The following is a 20,578-nucleotide window of genomic DNA, read 5'->3' on the forward strand; positions in this document are numbered from 1 at the left end:
ACTCCCCTGACAATGAACCTCCTTCTAAGCACATTCTGAGTGGGAAGAGTAGCACAGAAGAGGGAGATTGTACCTCTAAGAGTTTCAGGAATGTGGCAAATTTCGCTTAACAGGTGTCAAGGATGAGAGGACAGATGGAAAGTTCCGTGGGTGCGGGTGGGGAGGAAGGCAGTCTTTGAGCACTCATGTGGTTGGAATCTCGGATCTTTGTAAATGTGTGGAACGTAGGAAGGTGTGTCTCTGGGTTAGAGACTGTGAGCCCAAAGTGGGCAAAAGTTTTCTTGACGATTATCTGTTTCTGTTGTACTCCACTTGTGTTACTCTTGCACCTTATTTCTCATCTCAGAATTTCACAGTCCTGACATATCCCTTTTTTCCCCCTAAGGCATGAAAACTGAGGTCCAGAGAAGAAAACAGAGAGCATCACATAAGGAATTAAGGATGGAGCACAGGCAGGAGTTCCCAAGTTTGCTACCTTCCATCTGCTCTTTCTGCTACATAACCCCTGGAGCCGAATATACGCACCCCCCGTTTACACATGTTGGAGGGACTGGAGATGGCAAGCCGCCACGCAGCACTAATACATGTGGCATGCAGACCCGGGTGCAGTCTCCACTCACGATGGCAGATGTGGACGCAGCTCTCCTCTCCCGTCTACTTTTGCCATCTCACTTTCTTCCTATCCTCCCGTCAAGTCCTTCTCCTCTTTTGAAAATCAAAATTGCATTTTACATATGATTCCCTAACAACCTAATTTAGACAAATAATTCTAACACATATATTTTGTTTTTATATAGAATAAAAGGATTTATCTAGTCTTCCTTATAAAGGGTTGTATAAATTGAAGAAATATACTTTCTGCACATTAATTTGTATGTTCAAAGTGAGATATTAGAAACCAACGGTACAATGTTCCTACATATGAACTGTTCTAGACTGAAGCAGGCTAAAGAGATAATGACAATTAAATGCAACACCTATTGCCATTTTACATATTCCTTTGTCTTTTATATTTCTAATAAAATGATAGTTGGTTTTCTCTACATTTTAAAGTATCCAATATCAAAAGAAACTACTGTCTTCTAGGCAGAGGAGTGAATCATGATGGAGTCACTATTGCCGGGGCATATGTAAATTTAACCATCTGAAATATAGGCCTTAATCGTCTTGCCATCTTTGTTGAGTTTTTCACATAGAAAATAACACAAGCAGTTGAATTTTACATTTAATTTGGAAGCCTAATTGTAGTTAAATTTTCTTCAGAGATATTGCTCTGAAATTCAACTTTCAATAAAAAGTCTAATTGAAGTGTTTGTATATAGAATAACACTTAAGGTGTGGAGTATAAATTGATCATAAATGAAGCAAGTGTTCATAACAAGAAAAACTCACAAACTCCCATATGTTCTTGTAAAGCAACAGCCAAGTGCTTTATAGGACCTAATACAGGTAGATTTGCACAGATAGAGATGCATTTCATTTTGTCATCAAGATGCATGCAAAACCATTTCCAGCCACAGATTCTAGGTAATTCCATTTAGAAGCATAGGTAGTGCCAAATCCTTCAGAAGAGATAATGGAATCTCCAAAGGTCAGGGAGGTTGTGTGATCAATAATGAATTGGGCCAGTCTCTGATCCAAATGCCCGACATCTATCTAACAAAATCATCCAAATGACTATTAAGACACTTTGTTTAAATTCAGTACTAAAGTGAAATCCCTACAGGAGAGTAAAGTCTGTGATCTCATGCCCATCCAGTCTTCATGAATAACAAAATTTGAGATGTCCTTTCCACCTGAATCCTCCCCCAGCCAAGGTGGGGTTTGCTGCATCTCAGTCCTCTCTGCCTTTAGAAGCAAAGAGCCACCATCAGTTCAACCTGTCACCTTGTCCATCATACTCTGAGACTTAAGCTTGGGTCTAAGATGCAGTCTCAGCCGTTCTATCTTGAGTCTCATATTTCTTCCTGGCTTTGCTTTCCTCCTCTTCCATTTCAATTATACATTAGTAAAAAGAACCCCAAATGGCTCTGAGCCTGGTTATGCCAGTGAGTCAGTCAGTTGTGTTTTACTCTAAATGCCTCCTGTATGTGCCTTAGCTGAACCAGGTCACATTTTTAGGGACTTTATTATTGCCTTACAGAAAACTCTGTATAACCTCATTGCATAATTAGAATTTTTTGCCCATTGCCTGACAGACAGTCAGAAATCTGGTATACATTTTCTCAGTCCTCTCTATTTTAGAGATCTGTATTCTGACTTACATACGATCTCATTTCTTTAGCATTTCTTCTTATCTCAGAACACTTCTGTGGAGAGCGGGAATTCTGAAATTTTGCTGGATTGTGACTTTGTTTCTGGGATCTTTGAGTAAAGAGTACTCACAGAATTGTAGATCTTAGCACTGAGGGGCCTTCAGAGATGATGTGGTCCTGCTCCTGACTTCAGGTAAGATCTTACTAGCCCCACCTGAAGCCAAGACAGCTCAAGAGACCTGCCTAGGGTCTCATAGAACAGATGGGGGATCAAAGGCAGAAGGAAGTTAGGATTTACCCAATAAAATTAGGACATTTAGGGGACTTGTCTGGTGGCACAGTGGTTAAGAATCCGCCTGCCAATGCAGGGGACATGGGTTCGAGCCCTGGTCCGGGAAGATCCCACATGCCAAGGAGCAACTAAGCCCGTGCACCACAACTACTGAGCCTGTGCTCTAGAGCTCGCAAGCTCTACTTGAAGCCCGCGCACCTAGAGCCCGTGCTCTGCAACAAAAAGTAGCCCCTGCTCGCCGCACAACTAGAGAAAGCCCGAGCACAGCAACGAAGACCCGAACACAGCCAAAACTAACTAAATAAAAATTTTTAAAAAATTAGGACACTTGGTCACTTCCATTGTATGCAAGTGTCTGTGGTTCTTGGTGTCAAACCCTCAACTTCCTAAGAACCAAGGGCATTTCTGTACAAAAACTGTGCTTGTTCACTGCTGTCCCCAAAGGCCAGTTACAATTAGATGCTTCCTCCAGACTTAGCTATAAAAGGAACAATAATTATGATAATAACAGGTTAATGCCATTTTTCGATTTTCCTACTGGTTTTCTTTCTAGTTCTGAGAATTGCAAAATGACAACGAGGGATGTATTTCAAGCTGGAAAAGTGACAAAGGAAGAGGGAACAGAAACAAATCCTCACCAGGAAATAAAAGACAAGTAAAGGACAAAGTGAGCTTCGGTGCCTCTCGGGACAAATCCCCGCTCAGGGCAGAAGACCCGGCCCGAGGGAGCGAGCTGGAGGGCAAAGGTGCGGGAAAGAGTGACCTTCATCTTCAATCCAGCTGGGCTGCTGGGAGACAGAAGCAAAACCTCCGCCGCAGAGCAGCAGCAGGAACAGGACACATTAGACAGAGAACATATCGTGTGCTTGGAATTTCCACTCGCTTCATTCTCCTACCAGGCGCCCAGCAACACGGCAAACAAAAGACTGGCCTGCTCACGGGTAAGTGTCCTCGGCACCGGCACCCGCTCCTCCCAAGAAAACCGAGGTCTGACTCCAGAGCCCCACACCACGACTTCATTTGGACAGAGCCTCTCTGGGGAGGCAGAGGCGGCGGCTACATCCCCCATCACACCTCACTGCACAGCTTCACAAATGTCCCCTTGAAGTATCTGGGCCGTTTTTAACCAATGTTCTGCCCCAGAAGTGTCACCAGGTTAAGCTCATTTACTATTTCCTGGCAATAAAAATAAAATCTGGGTAATAAAATGAAGCCTCACCTTTTTTTTTTTTCCTTTGTGCTTAGTCGGGTTTCACTTGCTCACAGGGGTCTACGTGGTGAGGCCTCGCACCCGGCTCTTCCGACCGGAGTTCCTAGCGCAGAATGACTGCCGCCGGCACCTCGCCTCCCCCTCCCGCGAGCGTGTTGCAGAAGTGAGGAGAACGACACTGCATCCAAGATGGCGACCGGGGCCCGTGTGCGGAGAGGCTGCACGTGACGGTGTCATCCAAGATGGCGGCAGCGGGCGTGTGCAGAGAGGCTGCACAGGACACTGCAATTCAAGATGGCGGCAGCGGGCGTGTGCAGAGATTGCTGTGCCCGGCACTGTCATCTGCAGTCGTGAGCAGCAGATATATCAACCGCAAATCTGATTTTAAGCTAGTAACTCTTCATAACGTCCCCATACACTAGCTTATATTTCAAAATATGCCTCTCTCTCGTTTTAGGCTCTACATGTGTTGGACTCCGGGAAGGAGAGAAAGTAGAGAAAAGCCCATTAGGCCACACATGTTTCAAACTATACCAAAACGGATTTCAATCAACATGTGGAAATACTACATAATGTTTAGAAAAGAAGATATTCAGTCCATTGGAAGTCCAGATGGATACATTTATGTTGATCTGAAATATATCAAACATTTCTAGAGGATAATTTGGCACTATGTATCAAAAATCTTCTAAAGGCTATGTCTTTGGGCTCATTACTTCTGCTTCAAGGAATCCATCCTATAATCAGAATGCAGATCAAGATGTAAGTAAAACAGATGTTTTTAACCAGACGCTTTTGACTAGCAAATTTCTGGAATAACCGAATTTCAAAATGGAAAATAATTAAGTATAATTTCAGTAAATGAGTTGAACTGTTATACAGCTATTAAAAGAATATGTTTAAAGAATATTTAATGACATGGTAAAATGTCCAAAATATAAATCATGGCGAAAAGAATACAACATAGAACTGTACACAATACACACGATAATTTCAAGTTTATAAATATCTGAATATACATAAATCTAAGATAGATACCTATATAGATATAGATAAATTAAAATTGATTAGAATGTTAACCACAATTATCTCTAATATTGGGAATGCATATATAGGTGACAAATATTTTTGTTCTCTGATTTTTGGTATTGTCCCAAGTTTCTGTAATGAACATGTGGTAGTTTTATAATCATGAAAAATGTTATTTTAGTATTTTATAAATAAACCAAAATATTGACAAAGCTTTATTCATGTCTAGATTCTATAAAGTTAACATAGCTTTGGTAGTAAACCTGGCAAAGTTAGAACAAGAAAACAAACCCATAGACCAATTTGTCCCCAGTTGGTATTCCACAGAACTCTGTCCCTAGATATCCCAGAAAAAAAGAGTTTCATTTCTAAATAAATATAAATAGCTTAATAAATGTATAACAGCTTAATGAAAACAGAATTTACTATAACCAAGTACATACATTCCTCCAATGTAAGAAGTTAAAATCTAGAAATCTACTGGATCACTAAGAAAGAAAAGAGAAAAAGTTCAATAAGATGCTTCACCCATTCCAGATTTTATATATTTGGGTACACTAAGAAATAAAAAGATATTTCCTTAACCTGATAAATATTATATCAATTTTAAATCAATAACTAATATCATTCTTGATAGTTTCTTTAAAAAAAATCAGTAGCATTCCTTCAGACTAGCAATGACCAGTCAGAAAATGTAATGAAAACACACACACACACACACACACACACACACACACACACACACACACTATTTTAGTTGGGAAAAAAGCAGGATATAAATAGGATTTATACCCTGAAGCCAAACCCTCACATAATCACAGTGTTTGCATACCCAGGTTTGGGTTTGACCTCTTCAGCCCTGCTGCACCTGCCATTGGAAGTGCATCAGTCACGTTGGTAGGTTGCACCATTTCTAAGGGATGTTTTTTAGTTAATCCACATGGGTATCTAACTTAGTGAGGACGTTAATTTTTCTATCCATAAGCAAATCAAAACATAGAGGTTTGGGGTTTTGTTTTGTTTTGTTTTGGGCAACAGCAGAGATTGAGGGCAGAGGATACCTTCTAGATAAAGAGGGTCACTATGAACATGGATTGACCATTACTAGACCAGACATGGAGACCCTAGAGTGTGATGGGTTCGGGGAAGACCTTGCAGTTAACTTAAGGGTTGTGGGTGGGTTGAGAAAACAGGCCTCCCTTACATCCAAGGGTCTGTTTGAGTCTCCTGCCTTTCAGAACACAGAAGTCTAGGTCAGCTTCCAGCCCCTCTGGGACTTGCTGACCTAGTATTCAGGCCCTGGTTTAAAGGGATGAGGGTAGAGCAGCTGGCTAGCTCAAGATGGATGGATGGGTTGCGAGGCTTCCCCTGACCCAAGCTCTGCTGAGGCAGACCCCTAGTGTCTTCAGGATCTGGGAGCTTTCTCCAGTAATGGCCAGCCTAAATCTGACTTGCCCAGGGTCACATGCCTAAAATCCAGGCCCTGGATCTGAGGGAATGGGGGCCTGGGAAGAAGCTAGCTAGAGGAAAATGAGTGGATTTGGAGGCTCCCATGCCCCCAGGCTCTGGTAGTGCCATCATCAGTAACTTCTATAAGCCAAGGAGTGTCTGAGAGTGCCTCCCCAAGAGTGTCCCAGCCTGAGCCTGGACCAAAAAAAGTGTCAAGACTTTTTTTGTTGTTTTTGGATCTTGCTTTAAAATAGATTGTTTTTCTTCCCTTAGAAGGATGTTAGATTATTTTTTTTTTCTTTCTTCAAAACACCTTATTTGAATTTCTAAATGGGATTTAAAGAGAGACAGACAGACAGAGAGCAAGAGAAAGAGACTGCAGATTTAGGGTAGAGAGACTATTTATTTGAGAGACTAGGAGAAAAATGACCCATAAAACTTTTTTAAGTTAATGTAAAAAGTGTGATCACTTGAGAATTCTATAAAATAAAATAGATGAAATCTTTCCAGAAACGTGTTGCTTAGCATAAATGCTTACTTCTGTTAGACGGCAGCTGTAGGAATCTCCAAGTAAAGATGGCAGAAGGAGGCCAGATCACAAAATTCCCTTCCATCAATATGTAATGAAATTAAAGAAAGGTGTAAGAGCTCAAAAGAAATATTTCTTATCATACAGCAAAGAAGGAATGGGGGCACAACGTCATTTCATAAACTTCTGAAAGTGAATATAATTTAATAATAAATGCATGGGCCTTGCTATATACCAGGCTCTCTTCTAGCCATGTCTTATATAAAAATGGGTATTTGAAGCCAGCTTCCAGATCCTGCCTCTACAAAAAATTAGGTTTTGGTTCATCCTAGAATAATGTTTAAACACTACCCTCACTCATGTTGCTAACAGCCCCAGCAGAGGCTGAGAAATTGTACTGAGGGAAGAAGGTGAGTGTATAAAATGCTAAGAATTCTCACTGCTATCATCCAGTCCTGAGACAGTGGAGTGACATGGTGAGTAGCCCTGGAAAAAGTCAGAGTACAATCTTTCACGTGTAGAAACTTCTCTCTACCTCCATCATGGTCTTGGCAGAGAACAGGGAAACCTGCAGCACTCATGGTTTCCCAGGGTTCAAAAGTATCATGCCATCAGTAGAGGACACACCCAGCCCAGTGGAGAAAACCCTGGTGCAGAACACTTAACATTATTTCAGATGTTCTTGTTGTAGAGAAACATTTACCTGAGCAATTCTTCATCTTCTTTGTTTAATTCAAGTTAGCTTAAAAGTAATACTGTCGGGCTTCCCTGGTGGCGCAGTGGTTGGGAGTCTGCCTGCCGATGCAGGGGACATGGGTTTGTGCCCCGGTCTGGGAACATACCACATGCCGCGGAGCGGCTGGGTCCGTGAGCCATGGCCACTGAGCCTGCGCGTCCGGAGCCTGTGCTCCACAACGGGAGAAGCCACAGCAGTAAGAGGCCCGCGTACTGCAAAAAAAAAAAAAAAAAAAAAGTAATACTGTCATGGAATGAACGTGTCCCCCAGAATTCATATGTTGAAATCTTAAACGCTAATGTGATGGAGGTCATTAGGTCATGAGGTTGAAGCCCTCAAGAATGGGATTAGTGCCCTAGCAAGTGGATAAAGAAATCTGAGCTCTCTTTCTCTGCCATGTGAGAACATCAAGAAGACACCATCTATGAACCAGGAAGAGGGTTCTTGCCCGACACCAAATCTGCTGGCAACTTGATCTTGGATTTCCCAGCCTCCAGTACTGTGAGAAATAAATATTTCTTGTGTAATTCACCCAGTCTATATTTTTGTTGTAACAGCCCAAACTATCTAAGACAGATACCTTTTAAATTAAATACTATGTACAGTATGGTCCTCTTTATGTTTTTCCTTTTTTCCCCATTTATTTATGCATTGTATTGCTTTCATAAAAATGAGGAAGTCATTATCCTAAAAAAAATAGAGATAGCACTTAACTTTTCTTTTTAAAAAAATTCTCCAGCTTAATCAGTCTTCCTCCAGTTTCCTCCTGTCCTCCCACTGTTCCTAATTTGATTATATTTATTTCTCAGTGAAGTTCCTACTTAAGACTGAGCAAACTTGATTTCCAAACACAAAATATTCCAAGCTTGAGCTTTAAAAATTTTCTTCTTTGCGTTGGTGTTTGTAATAATTCCATTTTAAACATCTATTTTAGTCCCTATAAAAGTCCACAGGGAGGGACGTATGAGGAGATGAGGGAAAAAATGGGGAGAGAAGGAAGCAACCATAAAGACTCTCCTGTAGCAGATTCCCTTGGGGTTTTATCCCAGACTAGGGTGAAGAGTTAACAGTCAGTGTACTGAAATCTCCCCCTTCCACACTGGAAGTCCGTTTGCTGCACAACATAGATCTCTAATGGGTGGTGAGGAGAAAAAAAGCACGAGGAAACACGTGGAGTAAGGCCTGTCCTGAGTTCACCCTTTGCTTCTGTGAATAAACAGGAGCCCCTGTGAGGGGCTTGTATTCAGGAGTTAACAGGAGTGACCAGCAGCAGAGCCATGTAGAGGCTGGGAGCAGTGCGGGGGGCACGGGGGGTGTACGTAGTGCTGGTCAGCAAGTTCCAAGTGAATAACCCAGGAGAAGGTGGGGGCCGTATTAGAGTTCTCCAGAGAAACAGAACCAACAGGATAGATGGATGAATAGATAGATAGATAGATAGGGAGAGATTTATTGACATTATCAGGAATTGGCTCCCACAATTATGGAGGCTGGCAAGTCTCAAAATCTGCAGGAATTGTCTGCAAGCTGCAGGCCCAGGAAAGCAGATGGGGTGACTCCAGTTTGAAGGTCAACAGGCACAACACTCAGGAAGAACCCATGGTTCAGCTGGAGTTTGCAGGCAGGACAAAAAGCCACATCCCAGTTTGAAGGCAGGAAGAATTCCCTCTTACTCAGGGGAGGGTCAGCCTTTGTGTTCATAGCACGACCTCTGCTCCCTTCTCCCATACCTCCTTTCCTCGAAACCCCGGCATGTCATGAGTCCCCTCACTTCCCTGCAAAGTCTGATCTCCCTCAGAGCTACCCTACCAGGCCTGACCTGGGATTGGAGGGCAGACAATGGGGTTCACTTCTCAGAGGTTTCCAGAAGTGAGCAACCCGGCAACCCAGGCACAGAGGGGTAGTTTCTGACTACAAAGTCCTTTGAAGGTGAAGGGAAAAGCCAATGTTTGTGCAGTTGAGTGGGGCATCCTGGGGGACCGGGTGGATGCAGATGGGTGTCGAGGGATTGCAGACTGAGTGTTGCTAAAAGACCCGGGTTCCTTGGCCTTGAGCTCTCTCTCTCGTTCTCTCCGCCAAGACAGCTGTGTTTCTGTCTTGCCATATCCCTCCTCCTCTCAAAAACTGACAGTCAGAAGGCAAGCACATGCCTGCCCGCCCACACTCTCTTCCCAGACAGCAGTAGAGCCCACCATTTTCAGCTGGGGTTGTTTTTGCTGTGCAACTGGTCACAGAGTTCCAGAGCTAAAACATCTCCTCCAGTTTCCACCTTTATCAAAAAAGGAATACTGAAACACAGGCAGCAGAAAGGGTGAGCACAGGTGGACATGCAGCATGCCCTTGACATTCAGATGTCTAATTAGGCTCCAGTGGTTTCAGTACAAAATTCCTGAGGCCAAGATCACCGGCCCAGTCCTTTAGGTCCTTTAGGCTTTGCTGAGAGAGAGAGAGAGAGAGAGAGAGGGAGAGAGAGTGTGTGTGTGTGTGTGTGTGTGTGTGTGTGTGTGTGTGTGTGTTGGGGGCTGGCAGGAGACAAGGCCGGTGCAGCCTGTGAACCTCCTCCAGCCTGCAAACACAAGCAGGCTACGTGGACTTCAGCCAGCAAATTCCCTGCCAGTGGGGACAGCTCCTCTCCTCCCCCTGCTGCCTCCCCCGACCCCCGGGCCCCTCGCCTCTCCTCCTCTGACGTCACTGACATGCTCTTTGCAGACTGGCTCTGGGCCTGGGGAGGACAGTCTGGCCTTGGGGCGGGCCTGGAGAAGAAAGGAGGGAGAGAGGAGACCACGAAGACTGGGAACTTGCCTGACAGCCCCTGGGAGTTTAGAACGTCCTTCTCACACATGTCACATGTGTGTCAACAACTCTGAGAAGCAGCAGACTTTTCAGCAGCAGTAGAACAATGCAAGTGCTCTGGTGATAAGATGTTCTACCCCCAACACTTCCTACCTGTAAAAAACTAAAGTATCTGGGGGACAAAGATGAACAATGTAAAAGGGACAAGAGGAACAGAAAGACCGAAGGAAATGAGCATAAAAAGGGCAGTAGATTTAGAACTGAGGGAAGCCTGCTGGGTCCAGGACACAAAGGAACTAACAGGTCAAACTCACCCAGAAACAAATGAAAGAGGAGAAGCAGAGAATGGGATGTGATGACAGAAACAGAGATCCAAGGGATGAGACTGTTGGCTTTGCAGATGGAGCAAGGGGCCCAAGCCAAAGAATTCGGGCAGCCTCTTGAAGCTGGAAAACGCAAGGAAATGGATTCTCCCCTAGAGCCTCCAGAAGGTACTGGGAGCCCTGCCTACACCCTGATGTACCCCGTGAGATGCTCACTCGCTGGACTTCTTACCCACAGAGCTGCAAGACAGCAAATGTGATGTTTCAAGGCACGAAGTTCGTGGTCCTTTGTCAGGGCACCCACAGAAAGGAATGCACTCCCCAGCTGGTAAGCAGAAGATGTGGCAGGGGCTTCAGGGTCCAGGCTTTCAACAGCTACACCTTTCTGTCTCTCCCTCATGCCCAATATCTGTCACCTATTTGTTGGTCAGCAAAAAATTTTAACACCTTCCTGTTTTATTTGGTTTATAGAACAATACATGTGATATTTTTAAAAAATTCAGTGGTTATGAAGTATCAATAGCCAACTTCTTCATTCTTAGCCCTTCGCCCTATATAAGCACCGTGAGATCGTCTTCTCTTATATAAGCATGTAACCATACCCTCCATTTTAAGGCAACTTCATTCTTTTAATTCAAAATATGTCTAGGACCCATAGACTTAACTCGTCCTTGGAAATAATTGTGCATTATACTATATGAAAATATATTATTATTTTCAACCGTTCACTTGTTCATAGTCTGACGGATTTCTTTTTCGACAAATGGCCCTCCTGCACTCCCAGCGCAGGGGCTGGGGTCTGCATCCTGGATTTAAGGCGGATTTAAGGCTGCATCTTCGTGCAAAAACTGACACAAAGCGGGGCCTCTGCAATTGGGGCGGCCGGCCAGGCTCCGCCCCCACCAGCGCAGCCACCAGTCAGATCCCGGAACCGCCCCCCTCTTAGCCACCCCCAACCCCCGTCGTTTCTACGTCCCAGTCCTCAGTCAGCCGCCCAGTCCCTTTTCGCCTGAGGAACTCCTGCCCCTTGGGAACTGCCGCCACCCCCGCCTAGCTGGTGTTCTTTACCCCCAACCCGCGCTGCAGGGAATAGCGGGGCTAAGGGTGAGTGTGGGCCCGCGATGGGTTCTGGACAGGAGAGGCCTGGCGATGACACAGGCCACGGTCCGCAGCGCGGGTGGCCGGGCGGGGAGACGGGCGACGTGGGCGATGCGGATGCCCGGGACGTGCGTTTGTGTGGGGTCCGGGAGGCGTGAGGGCTGCCGTGGGGCCTCTGCGGTACCCAAGGGGAGGCAGCAGGTGAGTGCCACAGAGGATTGCTTGCTGTTTTATTTCTCGGCTCCTTATCTGGTGTCTCCCTGCAGCTCCATCTCTGTTCCCTTCTTGCTTCGTTGTTACTCACCGTTGCTGGTCTGGAGGCGCGGGACCCCCTGTTTTCTTGTGCTTTTTTGTGCTCCGCTGGGAGCCGTCGAGATTTCAGCTGAAAGGAACCGTGGAGGCGATGTCATTTCACCTCCCAGGGACTTGCTCTTGAATTCTTTGCGGGTGGCTTGCTTCTGCAGAGCGCGCAAGGTGAAAGTGCTTTCCTCCCCAAGTGCTCTACGCGCCCTCAGGCTCTGAGTGCGTCTGCGGTGGGGGAGTGAGGGGCAAGGTGCGGGAGAGTGGGTGCGGGGCGTCGGGCGGACTCTTCAGAATGCAGTGCCTTTGGCCTGAGGCAGTCAGGGTTGGATTGAACGGTTCCCAGGTAAACAGACCCGAGCTGGCCACTGACTTGGCTCAACCTGAAATGGAGGGAGAAGGCCTTATGTATAGGAGAAAAAAATTTACGAATCAGTTAATCATGGAAACTTCTTGGAGGACGTGCAGGTCTAACTAGACATAAAGGACAGAACGTATGGCTAGCTGACCATCCATCCATCCATCCATCCTTCTGTACCCCAAAATATTTGTGAATTGACTTCACTGCAGTACTTTGCTTTCTTTTTTCCTTTGGTTTGATTTTTTTTTTAATTTATTAATAAAAGGTATATACGCTAATAAAGTGAGTGCCTGACCATCTCCTAGGTCAAGAAATAGGACATAGCAGTACCCTAGAAGCCCCTTTGTATCCTAGGTCATGCTCATCCTTCTCCCTTCCCTGAGAGATAACATCTATCCTGATTTTTTGTATTAATCATGCCTTTGCTTTCCTTTATAATTCTACCATTTGTGTGTATATTCCAAAAACATATATATATGTTGGCTTTCCCTATTTTTTACTTTAGTATTAATGGCATTGTACCATACGTATTCTTAAGTTTTTGAAGTTCACGCCAGTTGATGATTCCTTCATTTTCACTGTTTATGGCTTGAGTCTACTATAATTCATTCATTCTACATTTGTTAGTTGTTGCTCCTTTGGGGTTTATATTAGTTATCTATTGCTGTGTAACAAATTACCCCAACGCTTAGCAGCTTAAAACAAAACAAACAAACAAAAAGCATATTATCTCACAGTTTCAGTGGGTCAAGAATCCAGGAGGAGCTTTGCTGGGAGCTGACTCAGTGTCTTTCTCAGGCGCTAAGCAAGGTATTGGCTAGGGCTACAGTCATTTCAAGGCTGGGTGGAGGGAACCCCTTTCAGGCTCACTCACATGACTGTTGGCAGGCCTCTTGGCCTCACTGGCTTTGGTTGGCCTCACTTCTTTGCCACATGGGCCTCTGTATAAGATCAGCATGGCAGCTTGCTTCCACCAGAGTGAAGGCTTCCAGAGACAGAGAAAGACGAAAGCCAGAGACTTTTTGTAACTTAATCTCAAAAGTGACATCCCATCATTTTTGCCGTCTTCTGTTCATTAGAAGTGAGTCACTAGTTCCAGTCCACACTCAAAGGAAGGGGGTTAAACAAGACCATGAATATCTAGAGGCAGCGATTATTGGGGGCCATTTTAAAGGCTGCCTACTACCCGGGATATTAACAAATAATGTCCTCTAACTATCTCGTACATGCCTTCTGGTTCACGTGCACCCATTCACTCTGGTTCCTTGGAATGTACACCTAGGTGTAGAATACTGGGTTTTAAGATTTGTGTATGTTCAACTTTCTTAGGTTATTGCTAAACTGTTTCCAAAGTGTTGAGCCAGTTTGCACTCTCTCCAGCAACAGATGAGAGTTCCTGTTTTTACATATACCTGTCACAATTTGGTATTATCAAACTTCATTTTTAGCCAGTCGAGCAGGCACGAAATAGCATTCAGTTTTGATTCTGATTAACATTTCTCTAATAACTAATGAAACTGACCATATTTTCATATTAACGATGAGCTATTTTCCTTTCTGTCTGAGAAATTCTGCTTCCTCTCTTTCATTCATTTTCAGGTTGGGTTGTTTGTATTTTTCGTATTGTCTATTGGAATGCTTTCTTTACATAACCTGGATGCTAGTCAATCCCTAGTTAACCACATATGCTGCAAATATCTGCTTTCACTTTGGTGCTTAGCTTTTCTTTCTCCATATGTCTGCCTATCTCTGCCAATGAATTAAGTTCTGAATTTTAATTTCACTTTTACTATACTTTCCTCTAAAAGTTTTTAAAGTTTTGTATTTGGCAATGTCTTAATCCACCTGGAAGTTTCTTGTTATACTATTTACTCCATATGAATAATCAACTGTCCTAGCACCAGTGATCTGCATGAATCAAGTTTTTCATATGTGCATGAATTTGTTTTAAGCTCCGTACTCTCTCTGATTATCTATTTGTCTAACTCTACATCAATACAAAATTGTTTTTAACTACTATAGTTTTATAATAAGTCTTTAAATCTGGTAGGAAAGATTCTCCCACCTCTTCATTCTAATTCAAGAGTTTTTTTAGCAATTCTTGGACCTTTGATCTTCCATATAAATATTTAAATAAACTTGTCAAATTCTTCAAAACAGGAAACAAACAAGCAAAGAAACAAACTTGCTGGAATTTTTATTGATACTGAATTAATTCTATGTATCAATTTTGGGAGAAATGTTCTCTTCAAGGTGAATTTTTCCATCTGTGAACTTGGTATATAATGCCATTTATTTAGCTTACCATTAATATTTTTTAATGTTTTGTAATGTTTTATAGTACCTTTCATTGTTTTCCTTTTGCTCGTTTCTGTTGACTTTATTTCTAAGTACATTATATTCTTATTGCTATTGTAAATGTTTTCTTTTATAAAAATTATATTTTGTAGCTTATTGTTTGTTGCTGGTGTATAGAAATCCAATTGTCTTTTATATATTGATTATATATCAAACTTGATAAGCTCCATTAATAATTCTAAATTACCTATAGAGTCAGATTTGCTAAAAAGGCAGTTATATCATCTGAAAATAATGACAGTTTTGCTTCTTCCTTTCTAATCTTTACACTTTTAATTTCTTTTTCCTGTCTTACTGCATTGGCTAGGAACCCCAGCATAATGTTAAATAATAGCAGGGAGGGGTGTCTTGTTTTATCCTTAAGATAATAAAGAAAAAGATTTCACTATATCAACTTTAAATATTGCATTCATGATGGTTATTTTGTAAATGCTTTGTCCCATGATAAGAAAATTCAGTTCTTCTTTTGTTAAGCACTTTTATTATGAGTAAACTTTTCATTGAATGCTTCTCCTATAGCTATTGATTTTCTCATATGATTTTTTTCTTTAAGTATGTTAATGTGGTGAAGTTTAGTTTATTCAAAGTAATATTAAATCAACCTTACATTCCTGGAATAAACTCTCTATGATAAATATCTAATAACTTTTAGATATAGATATAAGGATAAGCATTAAATATTTGTATCTATATATGTGAATTAAGATTGGCCTGTAAATATTCTTTATGGTACTAACCTTATCTGTCGTCAATATCATTTCATAAAATAAGATGAGTAGTATTCTCACTGTTGCTATTCTCTGGAAGAATTTGTGCAAGATTGGAATTATCTGGTCAAATATTACTTTAAATCACCAGCACAACACTCAGGGTTTAGAGTTTAGTTTGTCAGAGGATATTAAACCTGTTGGTCCAATTATTTTAAAGATTATAGGACTATTTAGGTTTTCTTATGGAATCAGTTTTCATAAATTGCATTTGCCAAGATATTTAACCAAAATTAATGGAACAAACTTGTTCACAATATTCTCTCATGATCCGTTTAAATATTTTCTATTATTATGACCCCCTTTTCATTACTAATGTGTGTATATTTTCTTTCTCTTTTTGGCTTGATTAATTTTGCCAGAACTTGGACTACTTTGTTAACTCTTTCACACATACACACACACACACACACACACAAACTGTTTGTTTTCTTCATTATTATTTATTTTATTACTTCTTTCTGCTTTCTTAGAATTTTTCTGTTATTTCTTTTCTAAGCTCTTAAGGTATATGCTTAACTCATTAATTTTGAGCTATCATTCTTACATAAGCTCCTCAGGCTATAAATTTGTGTCACTGCTCTTTAGCTTTATCTCACAAGATTTGATATGAATAGTTTGCTATCATACTTTAAATATTTATCATTTCTATTATGGTTTCTTGTTTGAGCCATGAAATTTTAAGAAATGTGTATTTGAATTTCCAGTCACTCCATAAAGAATATTTTGTTATCTTCTAGTAAATGTTGCCTAGCTAATTTATAATTAATTCAGAGAATTATGATACCAATTCCTTTGGATTATTGAATCTAGCTTTACATCCTAGCACATTGTCAGTTTTGTGTGCTTGAAAATAATGTGTAGTCTCTAATTATATAATGTCCTGTATATACCTTTAAAACAAGTGTGTTAATTATGAAATCCAGAGCTGCCATATCTTCACCAATTTTTATCAGCTTAAATTATCAATACAAAAATAGATACATTAAAATCTCTCACTATGATGGTGAATTTTGAAATTTCTCATTGTAGATCTGTTTATTTTTACTTTATATATTTTGAGGCAATGCTATTAGGGAATTGGAATAAATTGAAAATTTTATCATAATGTAGGGATATAAAATATTATGGCTAAAATAAAATATTAATGCTTTTGTTTTGAATTCTTAATGTGTTCATATATCATCAAATCAAGAGTTTCTTGATTGGTGTTTACCTCATTTATCATTCTTTCATCCTTTCACTTTAAATCTTTCTAAATCTGTGTTTTAAATATATATGTTGAATTTTGTCAAAAGCTTTTCTGCATCTATTGAGATGATTATATGGTTTTTATTTTTCAATTAGTTAATGTGGTGTATCACACTGATTGATTTGTGGATATTGAAAAATCATTGCATCCCTGGGATAAATCCCACTTGATCATGGTGTATTATCCTTTTAACGTATTCTTGGATTTGATCTGCTAGTATTTTGTTGAGGATTTTTACATCTACGTTCATCAGTGATATTGGCCTGTAATTTTCTTTTTTTGTGGCACCTTTGTCTGGTTTTGGTATCAGGGTAATGGTGGCCTCATAGAATGAGTTTAGGAGTGTTCCTTCCTCTGCAATTTTTTGGAAGAGTTTCAGAAGCATAGGTGTTAACAATTCTTTAAATGTTTGATAGAATTTGCCAAAAGATTTTGACAAAATTCAACACCAATTTATGATGAAAACTCTCCAGAAAGTGGGCATAGAGGGAACATACCTCAACATAATAAAGCCCATATATGACAAACCTACAGTCAACATCATACTCAGTGGTGAAAAGCTGAAAGCATTTCCTCTAAGATCAGAAACCAGGCAAGGATGTCCACTCTCACCACTTTTACTCAACATAGTTTAGGAAGTCCTAGCCACAGCAGTCAGAGAAGAAAAAGAAATAAAAAGGAATCCAAATTGGAAAAGAAGAAGTAAAACTGTCACTGTTTGCAGATGACATGATACTATACCTAGAAAATCCTAAAGAAGTTACCAGAAAACTACTAGAGCTCATCAATGAATTTGGTAATGTTGCAGGATACAAAATTAATATACAGAAATGTGTTGCATTTCTATACACTAACAATGAAAGGCCAGAAAGAGAAATTAAAGAAACAATCCCATTTACCATCTCATCAAAAAGAATAAAATACCTAGGGATAAACCTACCTAAGGATGCAAGAAACCTGTACTCTAAAAACTATAAGACCCTGATGAAAGAAATTGAAGCTAACACAAACAGATGAAAAGATATACCATGGATATACATATCCATGTATATACATGGATATACATATACCATGGATATACATATCCAAGATATATGTTCTTGGATTGGAAGAATCAATATTGTCAAAATGACTGTACTACCCAAGGCAATCTACAGATTCAATGCAATCCCTATCAAATTACCAATGGCATTTTTCACAGAACTAGAACAAAAATATTTTAATTTGAATGGAAACACAAAAGACCCTGAATAGCCAAAGCAATCTTAAGAAAGAAAAACAGAGCTGGAAGAATCAGGCTCCCTGACTTAAGGCTACAATACAAAGCTACAGTCATCAAAACAGTGTGGTACTTTCACAAAAGCAGAAATATAGATCAATGGAACAGGATAGAAAGCCCAGAAATAAGCCCATGCATCTATGGCCAATTAATCTATGACAAAGGAAGGAAGACTATACAATGGAAAAAAGACAGTCCCTTCAATAAATGGTGCTGGGAAAACTGGACAGCTAAATGTGAAAGAATGAAATTAGAAAATTCTCTAAGACCATACACAAAAATAAACTCAAAATGGATTAAAGACCTAATTTAAGAGCAGATACTATAAAACTTAGTGGAAAATGTAGGCAGAACACTCTCTGACATAAATCACAGATCTTCTTCAATCTGTCTCCTAGAGTAATGGAAATAAAAACAAAAACAAGCAAATGGGACCTAATAAAACTCGAAAGCTTTTACACAGCAAAGGAAACCATAAACAAAACGAAAAGACAGTCCACAGAATGGGAGAAGATATTTGCAAACGCTGCTACCGACAAGAGATTAATCTCCAAAATTTACAAACAGCTCACACAGCTTAATACCAAAAAACAAACAACCCAATCAAAAAATGGCAGAAGACCTAAATAGACATTTCTCCAAACAAGACATACAGATGGCAAACAGGCACATGAAGATGCTCAACATCACTGATTATTAGAGAAATGCAAATCAAAACTACAATGAGATATCACCTCACACCAGTCAGAATGGCCATCATTAAAAAGTCTACAAACAATAAATGCTGGAGAGGGTGTGGAGAAAAGAGGACCCTTCTACGCTGTTGGTGGGAATGTAAATTGGTATAGGCACTATGGAGAACAATATGGAAATTCCTTAAAAAACTAAAACTAGAGTACCGTATGATCCAGTAATCTCACTCCTGGACATATATCCAGAGAAAACCATGGTTTGAAAGGATACATGCACCCCAGTGTTCATTGCAGCACTGTTCACAATAGCCAAGACATGGAATCAGCCTAAATGTCCATCGACAGATGAATGGATGGAGAAGATGTAGTACACATATACAATTGAATATTACTCAGCCATTAAAAAGAATGAAATAATGCCATTTGGAGCAACATGGATGGACATGGAGATTATCATACTAAGTGAAGTAGGTCAGACAGAAAGACAGATATCTTGTGATATTGCTTATATGTAGAATCTAAAAAAAAAAGATACAAATGAAAATATTTACAAAACAGAACAGACTCACAGAAAACAAATTTATGGGGAAAGGTTGTGGGGAGGGATAGATTGGGAGTTTGGGATTGACATATACAGACTACTGTATTTTAAATAGATAAGCAACAAGGACCTACTGTATAGCACAGGGAACTCTGCTCAATATTCTGTAATAACCTAAATGGGAAAATAATTTGAAAAAGAATAGGTATATGTATATGCATAACTGAATCACTTTGCTGTACATCTGAAACTAACACAACACTGTAAATCAACTATAGTCCAACGTAAACTAAAAAATTTAAAAATAAAGAAATAAAAACCACAATGAGATACCAGTACATAAAAAAGCATATATGTCATAAACTTATGTGTATTTCTTTAAATCCTAGGTTTTTAAAATTTTTGTTAGACAATTTATAACATCATTGAATAATTTAATCCAGTTATATTTACTGTGATTAGTAATACAATTGGATTTATTTTTACCATCTTATATTTGCTTTTAATTTTTTCTGCTTTATCTGTCTCTTTCATTCCTAACCACTCTTTCTTTTTTCTCTTTTATTCCCCATTTTACTCCTTCTCTTATTTGGAAGTTACATGTTCTAATGTTTTAGGTCAAATGTTTTAGCAGTAATTCTAGTAGTATAGCACACTTAACTCATAACATTTATTGAAGTATAATTGAGAAATAAAACTTGCATATATCTAAGGTGTACAATGTGATGTTTAGATATATGTATACATTGTGAAATGATTACCACAATCAAGCTAATTAACATATTGATCACCTTGCATAGTTTACCGTTTTTTGGTGAGAACAATTGAGATATACTATCTTAGCAAATTTCAAGTATATAATACAATATTGTTAACGATAGTCATTGTGCTATACATTAGCACTCCAGAACGTATTCAGCCTGCATAGCTGAAACTTTGCAACCTTTGCTCAATATTTCCCCATGTCCAACCTCTCCCCAACTCCTGGTAATGACCATGCTACTCTCTGCTTCTATAAGTTCAACTTTTTTAGATTCCACATATAAGTGAAGTTGTACAGTATTTGTCTTTCTCTTTCTGAATTATTTCAAAACTTAGCATAATGCCTTGAGGTTCATCCATGTTGTCACAAATGGCAGGATTTCCTTCTTTTTAATGGCTATATAAATTCCATTGTGTATATATGCCACAATTTCTTTATTCATTAATCCATTTGTTAGTCACTTATGTTGTTCCCATATCTTGGCTACTGTGAGTAATGCTGCAATGAACATGGCAGTGCAGATATTATTTGCAGTTACTGATTTCATGTCCTTT

At 40.2% G+C, this 20,578-nt stretch overlaps 1 protein-coding gene across 3 annotated transcripts in view; it reads left to right on the forward strand.

Moving 5' to 3' along the window:
* Positions 1 to 10,177: 10,177 nt before the first annotated feature.
* The window catches only part of TCAF1 (TRPM8 channel associated factor 1), a 47,201-nt gene continuing 36,800 nt past the window's right edge, over positions 10,178 to 20,578 (forward strand). The window contains exon 1 of one of the 3 annotated variants that reach the window (XM_027101638.1): positions 10,178 to 10,941. In XM_027101638.1, the coding sequence (XP_026957439.1) occupies positions 10,926 to 10,941 (16 nt within the window). In that variant the 5' untranslated portion in view covers positions 10,178 to 10,925. The other 2 variants (XM_027101639.1, XM_027101641.1) reach the window with 2 other exon arrangements.

Source organism: Aethalodelphis obliquidens, unplaced genomic scaffold (assembly GCF_003676395.1).
Source record: "Aethalodelphis obliquidens isolate GAN/ISIS:26980383/991018 unplaced genomic scaffold, ASM367639v1 scaffold5, whole genome shotgun sequence".
Classification (NCBI taxonomy): domain Eukaryota; kingdom Metazoa; phylum Chordata; class Mammalia; order Artiodactyla; family Delphinidae; genus Aethalodelphis; species Aethalodelphis obliquidens.